We start from the raw sequence: 12,874 nt of genomic DNA, 5'->3' as shown, positions 1-12,874 counted from the left end.
TACATCCTACATACCTACATCACACCCGACCGCATCTCACGATATCAGAATAACTATCGATTAACGGTCACTAATCTCTACATTTTTTTATATGTACAAATGGGCTATTTATGGATTAATTTAAATTTTTTTTACAATACTCTATAGATGTGCGCTGTTATGCTAGGTAAGTAGTGACTGGGGTGAATGTCATTACTGAATTATAGTTGACACTTCTTCATTACAGTCACAGATGGGCTGACCCTGACCTTCTGAGCCTGTTGTGTAAAGAAAAATCAAGAAAGCGTGTTGTCTTTATTATAAAGTCATGCTTAATCCTACTCTAAAATTACACAGTTTCATAATTAAATTTGTTTTAAAATTTTAGATTGAAAAAAAGCTTAATCAGCATTTTCTTACTTTTCAGAACAGTAAGTATACCCAAGAAATAATCTTACATTTATTAAATTGTGTTAATTATCCGTGAAAACGTGACTTTTCCCCTAATTAACATGCAACGATTTACAATTCCTATTGCTTAATGTAAGAGCGTGCAGTATATAACATGTATAATAATATTGGAGAGTTTTTTTGAAAGGGGCGCCAGCCTGAAAGAGGGCCAACAAAAGATCGACAGTTTTTTGCGGGTTCATCGAAACCTCTGAGAAAAGAAAGAGGAATTTTTCTCTTCTCTTGCGGGTTGACCACGTGAGCTCAGGCTGTTCCTTTTTGTCTCTCTTAAACTTAAAAATTAATACTTTGTCTCTCAGCTGAGTGTAAATTCTTCTGTAAATATAAATTGTGAGTAGTCTTATTTTATTTATTGTTTGATAATTAATGTATGTACGTTTTTCTGTTATTTTTCAATTAAAAGGTTTAGCTTATTTTATTTAAATTTTGTTTTTCCTCTTTTATGTCAACCTTTTCTGAGGAGATTCTTTTAGCTTCCATAAGTATTAGCTTAATTTCAAATGATTTCATATAAAAATCAGTGTACACTTTTTTAGAATGTCCTAATATAAATTAAATATAAAAATAAATAGGATGATTTTATCAATTTTGTCTTCATAAATATACAATATAAACTTTTTGACCTTAACCTTTGGCCACAGTAAGGTCTTAAGAGTATGGCGGACACAGAAATTTCTCTTCCAAGTGTATATAAGCACAGTTTAGTCTATTAATAATGACAGAAATCCGGTTTTGGATTTGTCAAACTTCGTAATGAGGTAAGCTAAGTAAGTGGTGGCTGAGGTGGTTGTCATTACTGATAGTTGACACTTTTTCATTACAGTGGCAGATAGGCTGACCCAGACCTTCTGAGCCTGTTGTGTAAGGTAGGGCGTTGTCTTTATTATAATGTCATGCTTAATCCCCTCTAAAATTACGTTAATTAAATTCGCTTTAATATTTTAGGTTGAAAAAAAGGTATAATTGGAGGTAAATCCAACGCAAAAACTTGCCCCACTGCGGGTGCGAGAGTGGGAAATTGAAATCGTGGTGGGACGATCCTGTCAAGTCTGTCTCTGTCACCAGTTCAAAACCGACCATCGGGCGGGTTCGCCGATCTTCTGTCCGCGGATCCGAAACCCGGCTTTTGCCAACTGAGACCGGCCCGGCGCCAAAAATAGACGACTTTTACTTGTGATCGAAACTGTAAAAATTAACCCGTTTTCATGACAATCCGGACTTAAGTGTTAGACTTAACTGTAAAATCCCTCTGGCTCGATTGTTGCCCCACAAAAAAATTAATATTTGCCCGAAGAGAAAAAGTAAGCAATTATTGAACGTTGGTGGGGCTGATGTCTCAGCTTATCTTCACCTCAGCTCTTGAAATGCGAGTTTAATGAAGGACTTCCTCTTTACGACTTGTTAGAAAAATTATGGCCTCACTCTGAGAAAAAACGAAAACATGGTGAAAGATCGGACAGATCAACTCGTAAGCGTAAGTATACAAAAAAACTTACATTTATTAAATTTTCTTAATTATCCGTGAAAACGCGGCTTTTCCACTAATTAGCATGCAACGATTTACAATTCCCATTGCGTAATGTGAGAGCGTGCAGTATAAGCTCAATTTCAACGATTTCATAAGAATAATCAAGTGTACACATTTTTAAAATGTCCTGATTGTTCATATTGTATATAAATTAAACCTAAAAATAAATAGGATGAATTTATCAATTTTGTCGTCATACAAAACAAGATGAACTTTTTGACCTTAACATTTAGCTGCAGTAAGTTCTTAAGAATATGGCGGACACAGAAATTTCTCTTCCAAGTGAATTTAAGCACAATTTCGACTATTAATAATGACAGAAATCCGGCTTAGAATTATTGTCAAGCTTCATAACGAAGTCTGTAGAAGATGCTGATAACAGATACTAGGAATAGATACATTTCTTGTTCTTCCCCAAACACTGCAGCCTTCTTGCTTATTGTATTTTACTTGTTCCTTAGTTCAGTGCAATCTAATCTATCCTTTTCCTATCCTAGTTCTAGGTCATTCATTGTCGTTGCTACAATTCCTTTTCTTGGGTTTTCTTTGTATCCCAGGTTATATCTCCGTTGAGCAGTTGCTTTACATTCGAAGATGACATGGGTAGCTGTTTCTTCTTCTTCATTGCACAACGTACAAATGGGACCATCGTTGAATATATCGTGTTATGTAGATGTTTTTTCAGATGCCAGTGACCGGTAGTCCTCTAACTGTAGCTGTGAGTTTGCTAGTCTCGTTAGTATTGTTTTCACACGGACTTGCAGATCCAACTCTGGCCTATGAGTCTGCTCTTTTCGTTACCCAAAATTTCTTTGTGTCTTGGTACCCAAGATATCATGAGGTTATTGAGTTTACACAGATTCGGGACATTTTGAATCCTTTTATTGACTAATCTTTATGTTTTTACATGCTAGTGCTTTCATAGTTGCTTGCCTAGCCGATCATATGAGGATCTTTTGTCAGATAACTCTTTTAAGATTTTCTAAAGTTCAAGCTTTGATGGCGTGTATTTCGGCTTGAAAGACAGGTGTGCTTCCCAAATGAGTTTGATTGCTCATATTATGGACTTGTGTAGAAAACGCCTGATCCGGGTCCTTCGTTTGTTTTGGATCCTGTATGCCATATCATTATATCTAATTTCCTCCTGAATTCTTCTCCTTTGTAGTCTGTTGAGACTTTATACAATGTTGTAGAGAAGGTTTTCGGGATCATGCTTTTAGATGTTTGAGGAAGGGTTGGAAAGTTTAGCAGAAAAAAGGACGCGAAGCTGTCCTCAAACGTTTATCATTAAGTCGCATGCTTTAAGGAGACTTTGGTCGGAAAAGGCGCATGTCAAAGGGTAGTTTGTATGCTGGCCTTGATAAAAATGCAATTTTTTAACTACCGTACAGTATGACAACTCACACCTTGAAGACCATATTGCAAACGTTTGAAAAATGGAAGAAATCATGACTATTACTCTCAAATCAGAAGAAGAGACTGCTTGTGAAGAACATTACAAAACGACAGTTATACGTCAAGAAGATGGAAGGTATGCCCCTTCTCACAGCAACTCGAATCTGCGTTAGGATCTTCAAAAAAATAATGCATGCATTCGTCCAATTACAGCTTCGCGTCCTTCTTTCTGTTAAACCCTCCTGTCATCAAATTTATTAATTAATGATGTGTGCCCGAAGTGTTTAGTTATAATGCTTTTAAAACACAAACACAAGAAAATAATTAATCGTTAGTTGAAAAGGAAGAAGCATGATTTGTATAGTCAAATGAAGTCTTAGTATTTCGTGCTGTTACAAGGCAGATTTTTTTTTTAATTTATTTTTTTTTTTTTGCAGTCACCGTGTTAAATAAATAATAATAAATAAAGAAAAAAGGTATATTGATGCTACAATAAATAAGTGTGGTGTTTATTCGTTGTGGCCAAATTGGCTAAAAGATGAAGCGTATTACTTGCCTTATTTTTTTTAAAAACCCGCCTTTTTAGATGATTAAATTTATTTACATTTTATTTGTGTTTGTTTGTGAACACTTCCGCTTCGATAGTAAGCACTTTGACTTCATTCTCATAATTGCTATAACAGAACCAAGTTTATTTTCGTAACTTAATTTTTTTCTGAATAAGCAGAGTCGAGAAGGTGGTGAGGACGCTGTTATTGGGCCAGGAAGGCCTTGAGATGTTAAGAATTTAAGTTATACAATAATGGTATGTTAGTCTGTACTTAGTCGTCATCAGGGCCAGACCTTTGTGGCCTACTTTCAAATAACCAAGCCATGCTTAAGCCATTTAAACCAGTACCTTTTAGCCGAAGAAGAGCAAAAAAAATGGTTCACTACAAGAATTTTACATTCTTCACTCCAGAACTTGTAAAAAAGATAGCAAAAAACAAAATCTTCTGAAAAATGGCCGGAATCTACAAAAAAAAAGTATTTTCTTGGATGAAACAAACGGAATAATAATAAAAATTCACATCCCTTTCAGAACAACACAGAAAGAACTTTGTCAACTCCAAAGAAGAAAGTATAATTTTTTCAGTTTTTTTATATTATTATTGTAATAGTTTATGTAAATTATTTCTTTAAAACAATCAGATACAGTGTGTCATATCTTGGTAGGTTTTGTCTACTCCAAAGAAGAGGTAGATAATTTCTCGCTCTATTTCTCTTTTTTTCCGCTCTCTCTCCACTTTATCTTTTTGTCTCTCACTCACTCTCTTTTTCTTCTTCTCTCCTCACTCTCTCTATCTATCTTTTTCTCTCTCTCTCTCTCTCCCTCTCTCTCTCTCTCTCTCTCTCTTTCTTTCTTTCTTTCTTCCCTCCCTTTCAACCTTTGTGCGGGTTTGTTGACGCGCGCGCGCGCGTATAAAAAAATGAATAACAAAAAACTATAAAAACCTGTAAAAAGATAACAAAAAGCAAAATCTTCTGTGAAATGTCAGGAATCTACGCAAAACGATTATTTTCTTGGATGAAACAAATGGAATAATAATAAAAATTCAGTCTCCTTTCAGATCAACACAAAAAAGAACTTTATCTAAGACGAGTTAGAAATTTTCATAGAAGTTTTAGTTTTCCATTTTTTTGTCTATTATTGTAATTGTTTTTGTAAATTACTTCTATGAAACTATCAGTCAGTTATATTTCCATGAATTTTAAAAATAGTTATTAATTATAAGCTATTGTCAATTTAAAAAATAAATAAATATATTCAAAAAATAAATAACCGCTGATAAGCCAAGTCCTGATAAACGGTAAATAGACACAAAAAGTAAATATGCATAATAAAACATTTATAAAATAACACTAAAAAAATTTTTTTGTGTGTATTCAGTGTCTTGAAAGCAAAGAATGTAGGTCACATTAATCAAAACGTAGTGAATTATATATTTAATTAGAAATATATATTTAATTAATATAAGGTTGGTTCCAAAATGAGATACGATGAGTAAGAAAACGTGAATCGGGTTTTCGAAATTGTTAGTCATCAATAGTCAATACAGTAACTTCGATAAATTTTGTATTTTGGAATATGAATTTCTTACGACTAAGACCAATGACTCAATCGTAATCTAATCCACATGAGTTGACGATAAAACTGCTTAAGCATTAACGGACGAGATAATGGCGATATGAAACTTTCTTATGAACAATGGATCTGTGAGATTGATTTATGTTTATTGACATTTTCTCGAGACTTCCGGTCAGTTATGATATCACTGTTTGCCTGACATCAAGCTACAAGCTTATACTTCGTCCATTTTATTACAAAACAAAATTCAGCTAAACTAGGTCAATATTACGTTGAACACCACAAATTACGACCATGGCTAAAAATCGATACTGTCACTTATAGATATCTCGACATATTTTTATTTAGTTTTCCTAACAAAATAAAATAAAAATCCTAGTTTATGCAAACTCAGCCTCCTGAGTGAATTAGTTGACAAATAAAAGGCTCAATAGCTTTTTAAAAGTATTTTTATGTCTATCCCTATCTACCTGTCTATCTATTTATCTACTTTTATCGATCCCTCTTTCCATTCTTTTTCCCTCTGCTCGCTCAAACTCTCTTTCTCTAACACAAATTCCCCCCCTCTTTCTTCTCTCATTCAATCTCTCTTTTTTCCACTCTTTCACTCTATATTTCTCACTCAATCTCTTTTTTTCTCTCTCTTCTCTCCCCCTTTTCTCTCACTCAATCTCTCTTTTTCTCCCTCGCCTCTTCTTTCTCTATCTTTCTAGAAGACCTACTACTACTTCTGCTGCAACTAGTACTTATACTTTTTATTACTAACCTATACCTACGTTTCTTGTTAATTGTAAGGGAAATAAATTTGTAAAATTTTTAAAATAAAATGGTATTCATTAATTCATTCTCTCTCTTTTTTTCCCCATTGCTCTCTTTCTTTCTTTCTACTACTACTTTTCTACTACTCTATACCTACTTTTCTAGATAATTGTAAGAGAAATGAATTTGAGAGATTTTTAAAATAAAATTCATTCATTCTCTCACCTCTCAGTGTCTTTGTTTGTGTGCTTCTCTTAATTCTTTGTTGCATTTGTGGGTTTTCTTCTCTCCCCCTCTCTGGCTTTGTGCACTCTCTTTTTTAATCTTTCTCTGTCTGTCTGTCTCTCTCTTCCTGGCTGCATTTGCATAGCACTCTCAGTGCGGTGCATAATAAATCTATGTATAATAATTATAGTAGATACATTATTATTAAAATATTAATTTATAATTTTGTTATTACTGATAATCTGGTAAAGAGATCAAACTGTCTCTTACAGGCTAACTCAGTGAGGATACGCTGACTAAAATGATTGGTAAAACCAAATTACAACACATTAATAGTGTTAAAATTTATTTACATACGCATAAACGCATGTGTCTCATTGAAATCTTTCATTTTCTCTGCAGGGAAAAAGGGTAAAGAAGAAGAACAATGAAGAGAGGGATTTGGAAGCTGGGGAAGAATCCGACGAAGAGGTGAATTAATAACAATTAACTTACTTCCATGAAAATTATATTTTATTAGGATTTTTCTCATGTTTGTCTTGTTTAAATCTATTAGTAATTAAGCATATAACACTTCATGATACATCTAAGGAAAAAAGTTATAAATGTTTAAATATTAATAATATTATCAATCAATTTTAATTGAGAAAGTTAATCAATTATATTGTCTAAAATCATGGTTATTCATGAAGGAACTTAGAAATCTACTTTATTATTAAGTACATTGACATTGATATTCTATTGTTTCCTGAATAAGATGCTAATATATCAATTCCTTCAATCCTTTTGAAGGACACAGAGGTTGACCTTCAAATGAAAATGTTTACAGTCATATTTTTGTCACTATGATGCTATTATTTAACAAGAAAAAAACTTTCTGATTTCTAATTATAGACAAGCCTCAACCCAAAGTGGACAAAGCCAGTTGTTTTGAAGGCAAAAAATAAAGAATGCCAAAAACTAGAGGACGTTTTTAAAAAGGTAGTGACAATTTTGCCAGGGTAGAAACAAATCAAGAAAATAAACGATTTTTGCTTAAGGTCAACGATATCATAGTCTCCGTGGAAGGCTTGAAAGAGAATATTGTTCAACTTCAAAAAAAGCATGTTCTACTACAGCGTTCGACGCGAGTTGAGCCCGGTGAGTATAACTTTCTCCAAACTAGTCCTGGACAACTGTAAATAACAGATAAGCGGAGAATGAGAGTTGAACAATTTGGATCATTATTAATCATAGCCAGTTTAGCCTATTTGACGCATTCTATTCCCGTTGAAGTTATTAGTCCAATTGGTTGTTTACTTCTACGCCTTTTTACCCTCTCCCCCATATCAAAATTGAATTGGACTGTTAAACTTTATTTAACATTATCACTGTGTAAATACATGTCATGATAAGAGTTAATTTTTTTTCACTTTCTTACTTAAACTGCAGAAAATACCAACAATTTAACTTATTTATTCAACTTAATATTGTCAAGGAATACTGTTTTTGACATTGGCAGAAAAATAAAAATCTTACGATAAATAAAAATAAGTTTTTCAACTTACTTAATGTGGGGAAAGAAAAAACAAAATATATTGTTTATGAAAGAAAAATGACTGAACAAACAAATATGCACAACATTAAAATGATTTGTGTTGAACGATCATCAAGCTGAAAGGATTGTCAAAATAGAAAATTCTAAGGCATCTAGTATTTACTGCTATATAGTTAACTTTAATTTTAAACTTGTTTATAAAGGTTAAATTTACTCTTTATAATAGTTCAGAAACTGATTTACTCAAGAGTTAATTTTTCTAATTACAAAAAGTTGTTAAATGGTGTTTCATTAATGAAAATAATATTGTATTATAAGATGTATTTTGTCCTTGAAATCCTATGAGCTCATTTCTATTTCCATTATTAAAATGTTACCTCATTGGAATTTGCCATTTTTGGCCTTTTTAGCATAAGTATCATCAGATGAACAAAGAGAAACATTTAGACATCTATAAAAAAAAGTATTGCAATGTTAGTAACTATAAGATTTATCTCCAAGTCAATATATCATGTCAATAATTGTTTTGCGATCAAATACAAACATATTGCTAGAAAAATTGCATAAAACGACAGATCCACTGCGTTACAAAACCTTGTTTGTCTTCTAGCAATGGAAATGCAAAAAATATGAGAAATAAGTGAGATCAAAGAAACCCAAGTTGATAATTTGGTTTTCTTGTTTTTAATATAAAAAAAAATCCTTCACCTTTATTTTGAAAATTTAATTGATAAGGCGTCATTGATAATAAAAATTTAAAAAATTATGAAAACTTTAAAAACAATAACTTGCGATATTTCTTCTTGTCTTTGGAGTGATGAATCTGTAGTTTGATAGTTAAAATCTTGGTCTTCCCCTCCTCACTAATTTTGTCAGTTGATGCATCTTGCGCCAAAATGCCGAAACGCATCTAACTGACAAATCACCAAGGATAACCAGACCAAGATGATAGATAACTATCAAACTATAAAAACAAAAACTATTAAAAGATATTAATTCACTTTTATTAGTTTAAAGCGAAAATAAAAATTACACTATATACAATTATAAAACTTTCTCTCCTGGATTTGAACATTTTTTAAAATAAAAATACATAGAGAAATTTAATAAATTACACCATCAACAATATAAACATTCACTCTGTTCTTTCACCCACACCATAATGTTCAATATAAAAATAAAATTAATAAGTATTTTACTTTGTTTTAAGGAACTAGTATATTGAATCTTATGATTGTTACTTCAGATACAAAAAGCAATTTCATTGTCAAATTTTCCACAATGTTAACAAAGATTTTGTATGCTTTGTTATGTAGTACAAATTGAACTATTGTTGTTTTACTGTAAAAAATTTTCGCGTAATTGGATAATTTAATGCAATACATGTTGACTAAAGCACGATAGTTTAGGGATGTAAATAAAATATTTAAAATCTTTTAACCGGAATAAGTAAACAATCTGTCAGAGATGTCTCCAACAATCCAGTCCATCGCTGTAATTACATTTTCACCAGTGACAGCAGAACATTTCATGAGTTTCCAATGCTGCGAGGTGATTTTATGCAATTCGAGTGCGCTTTTGATTTTGGACAGGGAAAGCGCACTCTCGAGGTCGGCCTTGTTGGCGAGGATGAGGACTGAAGCGCCGACAAGACGCTCCTCCCTGATAATCTTGTGCAGCTCGACAGCACAGTCCGAGAGCCTGCGGATGTCAGTGCTGTCCACAACCCATATCACGCCGTCTGTCTGTTCGAAATAGTTCTTCCAATAGGACCGCAGGGATTTTTGACCTCCGACGTCCCATAGGTTGAGCTTGTACTCCCCATAGCAGACAGTCTTGATGTTGAAACCCAATGTCGGCGATATCGTCGTGGGGTCTTCGTTGTTCAGCTGCTTCAACAGTGTCGTCTTCCCAGCGTTGTCCAGACCGAGAATGAGCACACGCATCTCCCTTTCTTTCTCTTTCAACTTTTTAAGAATGCTAAGAAAACCCATTGTAACCGTTGTGTCCAAACTTACTCACTCGGCAATAAACAAATCCTTACTCACTAGATAATTTTGAAACTAGAAATTACACTTTTTCTCTGGTGCCCATAGTTTTTAAGAGAATAACTAACTTACTGACTGGTGAAAAGTGGCTCAAATAGTCACACCCACGTTCGAAAAGTGAAACTGAGGTTATCGCTCAAGGCTGCTATCTGATTAATTTTTCCTTTCATTCATTCATTTCTTGCCTTTATTCGAATGTTATACACTAAATTTTTTACTTTTATCCTTATTATTAATAATTTTATAATCAATTTTGCCAGTTATTTATTTTTTAAATCATATTTCTTCAATTCCTAGGCTAAAAGGATTTCTTTGCTAAATTTTTAAAATGTATTTGTTTATTACTATATACAATTATAATAATTATCAATGCTCTAACCAGACATTCCTGTGCAAGAATTTGAATCTTAATTAATTACATTTGAGAAAATAAAACTCATACAGTAAAATAAATTTTTAATCAGACATCAATTTAATTTAATTTATTGCACTTTTCTTCCATTTCAGAAAATCTATTAATTGTGTCATCATAATTAACATTTTTTAAGGATGTAGTATTCCATTGAAATATTAGAAAGATTGGACAATCTGATTAAAATTAAGATTTTTTTTGAAACGAAGGTGTGCAACATCAGAGATCATGCGGTGTGCTGATGTTTTTGAGAAAAAGGTCATTTGTCAGTCTGGTTCAAATGCAGGGAGTTTGTTGAAAATAGAAAACAATTAAACAAAGTTTCTAAGTGGTATGTTTTTTTAGCATGATATTATTTATTTCGTCCAATCCGGATTATTTTTTTGAGGGCCTCTTCTTTATAATTGTTTTTAGTTTCCAGGGAGTTACTAGTTCTGTAACTGCTTGCTTGGTAAAAATTTTTTGGTATCGTCGAACTGATCGGTATACTTGCCTTGTATGAAAAGCAGAGCACAAAGTCAAATTCGTAGAATGAGCAGATTCCAATGTCAGCATAGACTTGCTTTGTAAGAGGGGGGGGGTTGGAAAAATACTTCCCTCTTACTGGCTATTTTGTAATAGTTTTTCATCTACTTATTGATTCTGTATGCAATGAACAAAAGAGAAGAAATTGTTTGATGTGGTTGGAAAAACAATTAGAACTTAGAAACTCACAAACCCCATCGATGATTATGTGAATTGCTATTTTTATTATCAAACTATAATATGTAAAAACAATAAAGGACTTGCAATTTTTGTAATGTTTTTACCCAATTTTGTTTTATTTTATCCAAGTGCTCAAAGAAGAAGCTGAAGAGTTGAATGAGGAGATAAAAAAAGAAGCCAACCTCGCCAAACAGAAAATAAAGGGTATGTATTCAACAGAAAATGGAACATTTTTAAAACACGATTATTAAAAAGTTCTTCGTTTAAGATCTGGAACAAAATAAAACCGGACACCCAGATTCTGCGATCGACAGAGTAATAAAGACGCAGACAGCCTTGTTGACACAGATGCTTCAGGAAGCTGTCGAATTCTATGACAAGTCACTTCAAGCTCATAAGCAGTTCTGTGAAAGTTTAATAAAAAAACAGCTTCACATAGGTAATTCAATTGTTATTCGCCTTTGCTTAAAATGTGTTGTCCTAAAACTAATGCTGCAAAGCGCTACAAATAACCTTTAGAGGAAAGATTGCTAAAAAATTATTAGTTTTTGATTTTAATCCACTTAAAATATTTTTTTCTGACAAGTTTTAAAATGACTATTGGTTCGGTTAAAATCGGCTGATGTATATGTCAAATAACAGTTTTCTTTTCAAAAGCTGCTTGTGAAATGTGGTGTCTGCAAGATGAACCTGTAACTTAATCAAGGAACTAGCCAGCTATTAGCCGTATTACTATAAAAAATAATGTTATCAGGTTTTAGGACAACGTTGTATTAATTTTCATTAAGTTCCATAGTCAGGCTTATTTTGTTCTTAGTCATAAAGAAGGTTGTAAGGAGAGTCGGAATTGTTCCAGCTCATAAAGAAGTGACCGAGGATGAACTCATGGCAATCATAGACACAGAAGACACAGCCGTTTTTGTAGAAGACGTAATAATTTTTACAACACACTCTAATTAAAAGTATAAGTCCGTCATTTTATGATTTTTTTTCCAGTACATTAAAGAAACAACTGAAGCCAGGCAACTGCTTCAAGATGCGAGGGACAGGCACAAAGAGATCCTGGCTATTGAGAGGGACATATTGAAAATCCGTGACATGTTTTGTGACCTCGCACTAAATATAACAAAGCAGGTAAAAGAGCAGAATTTAACAATTAAATTGAATGAAGTTTTAAAAATTTCATTACTTCAGGGTGAAATGATCGATACGATTGAGTATCACATCGGCAACGGGATTATCATGACGAACAAAGGCAACAAGCGTTTGTTCAAAGCTAACAAAATGAGACAAGGAGCAAGAAGGGTAAGATAAATGTCAGTTCAAATTTATTTGGATAATGTATTCTAACGATATTTTCATCTTTAGAGAAAAATATACCTTATTATTTGTTTGAGTTCAGTCATCGCCATTCTCCTAATCAGTTTGGTCTCTTCACTAGGTTTTTAATTGTTATTATTAGTTAGTTACAATGTTACAATTTAATATAGATTTATAACTTTTTTACACAATGCAATTTTTTTTCCATCCCTCTCCACCCTCATATTTTAAGTTATTTAAAATTATCCTGTCCAACCACAAAATTTTGAATTGAGTCCAATCTTTTTGTATTTGTTATTATTGCTCAACATATTTTTATATTACTAATTTAAATGTTTAAGTAATAGTATTTTGGTGTATAATTAAT

General features: G+C 32.6%; 2 protein-coding genes across 3 annotated transcripts; one reads left to right on the top strand and one right to left on the bottom strand.

The window, feature by feature from the left end:
- The first annotated feature begins 1,485 nt into the window (after positions 1-1,485).
- Positions 1,486-12,698, top strand: LOC106661449 (syntaxin-like). 2 transcript variants are annotated; one of them, XM_014384844.2, is made up of 10 exons: positions 1,486-1,924; positions 6,888-6,956; positions 7,380-7,466; positions 7,526-7,625; positions 11,317-11,391; positions 11,456-11,626; positions 12,044-12,117; positions 12,184-12,321; positions 12,382-12,492; positions 12,556-12,698. In XM_014384844.2, exons 1-10 carry the CDS (start codon positions 1,892-1,894, stop codon positions 12,634-12,636), a joined length of 939 nt encoding a protein of 312 aa, XP_014240330.1. In that variant the 5' UTR covers positions 1,486-1,891; the 3' UTR covers positions 12,637-12,698. The 2 variants fall into 2 exon arrangements, with proteins under 2 accessions (XP_014240330.1, XP_014240329.1); XM_014384843.2 differs by having other exon boundaries at positions 12,005-12,117.
- On the bottom strand, positions 9,065-10,263 carry LOC106661451 (ADP-ribosylation factor-like protein 2). Its single transcript, XM_014384851.2, has one exon. The coding sequence runs from the start codon at positions 10,014-10,016 to the stop codon at positions 9,459-9,461; it is 558 nt and encodes a 185-aa protein (XP_014240337.1). The 5' UTR covers positions 10,017-10,263; the 3' UTR covers positions 9,065-9,458.
- Positions 12,699-12,874: the final 176 nt, after the last annotated feature.

This window comes from Cimex lectularius, unplaced genomic scaffold (assembly GCF_000648675.2).
Source record: "Cimex lectularius strain Harlan isolate CLEC.00 unplaced genomic scaffold, Clec_2.1 scaffold16, whole genome shotgun sequence".
NCBI classification, from domain to species: domain Eukaryota; kingdom Metazoa; phylum Arthropoda; class Insecta; order Hemiptera; family Cimicidae; genus Cimex; species Cimex lectularius.
Note: the sequence above shows the minus strand (reverse complement) of the source record. Positions and strands in the feature narration are given on the sequence as shown.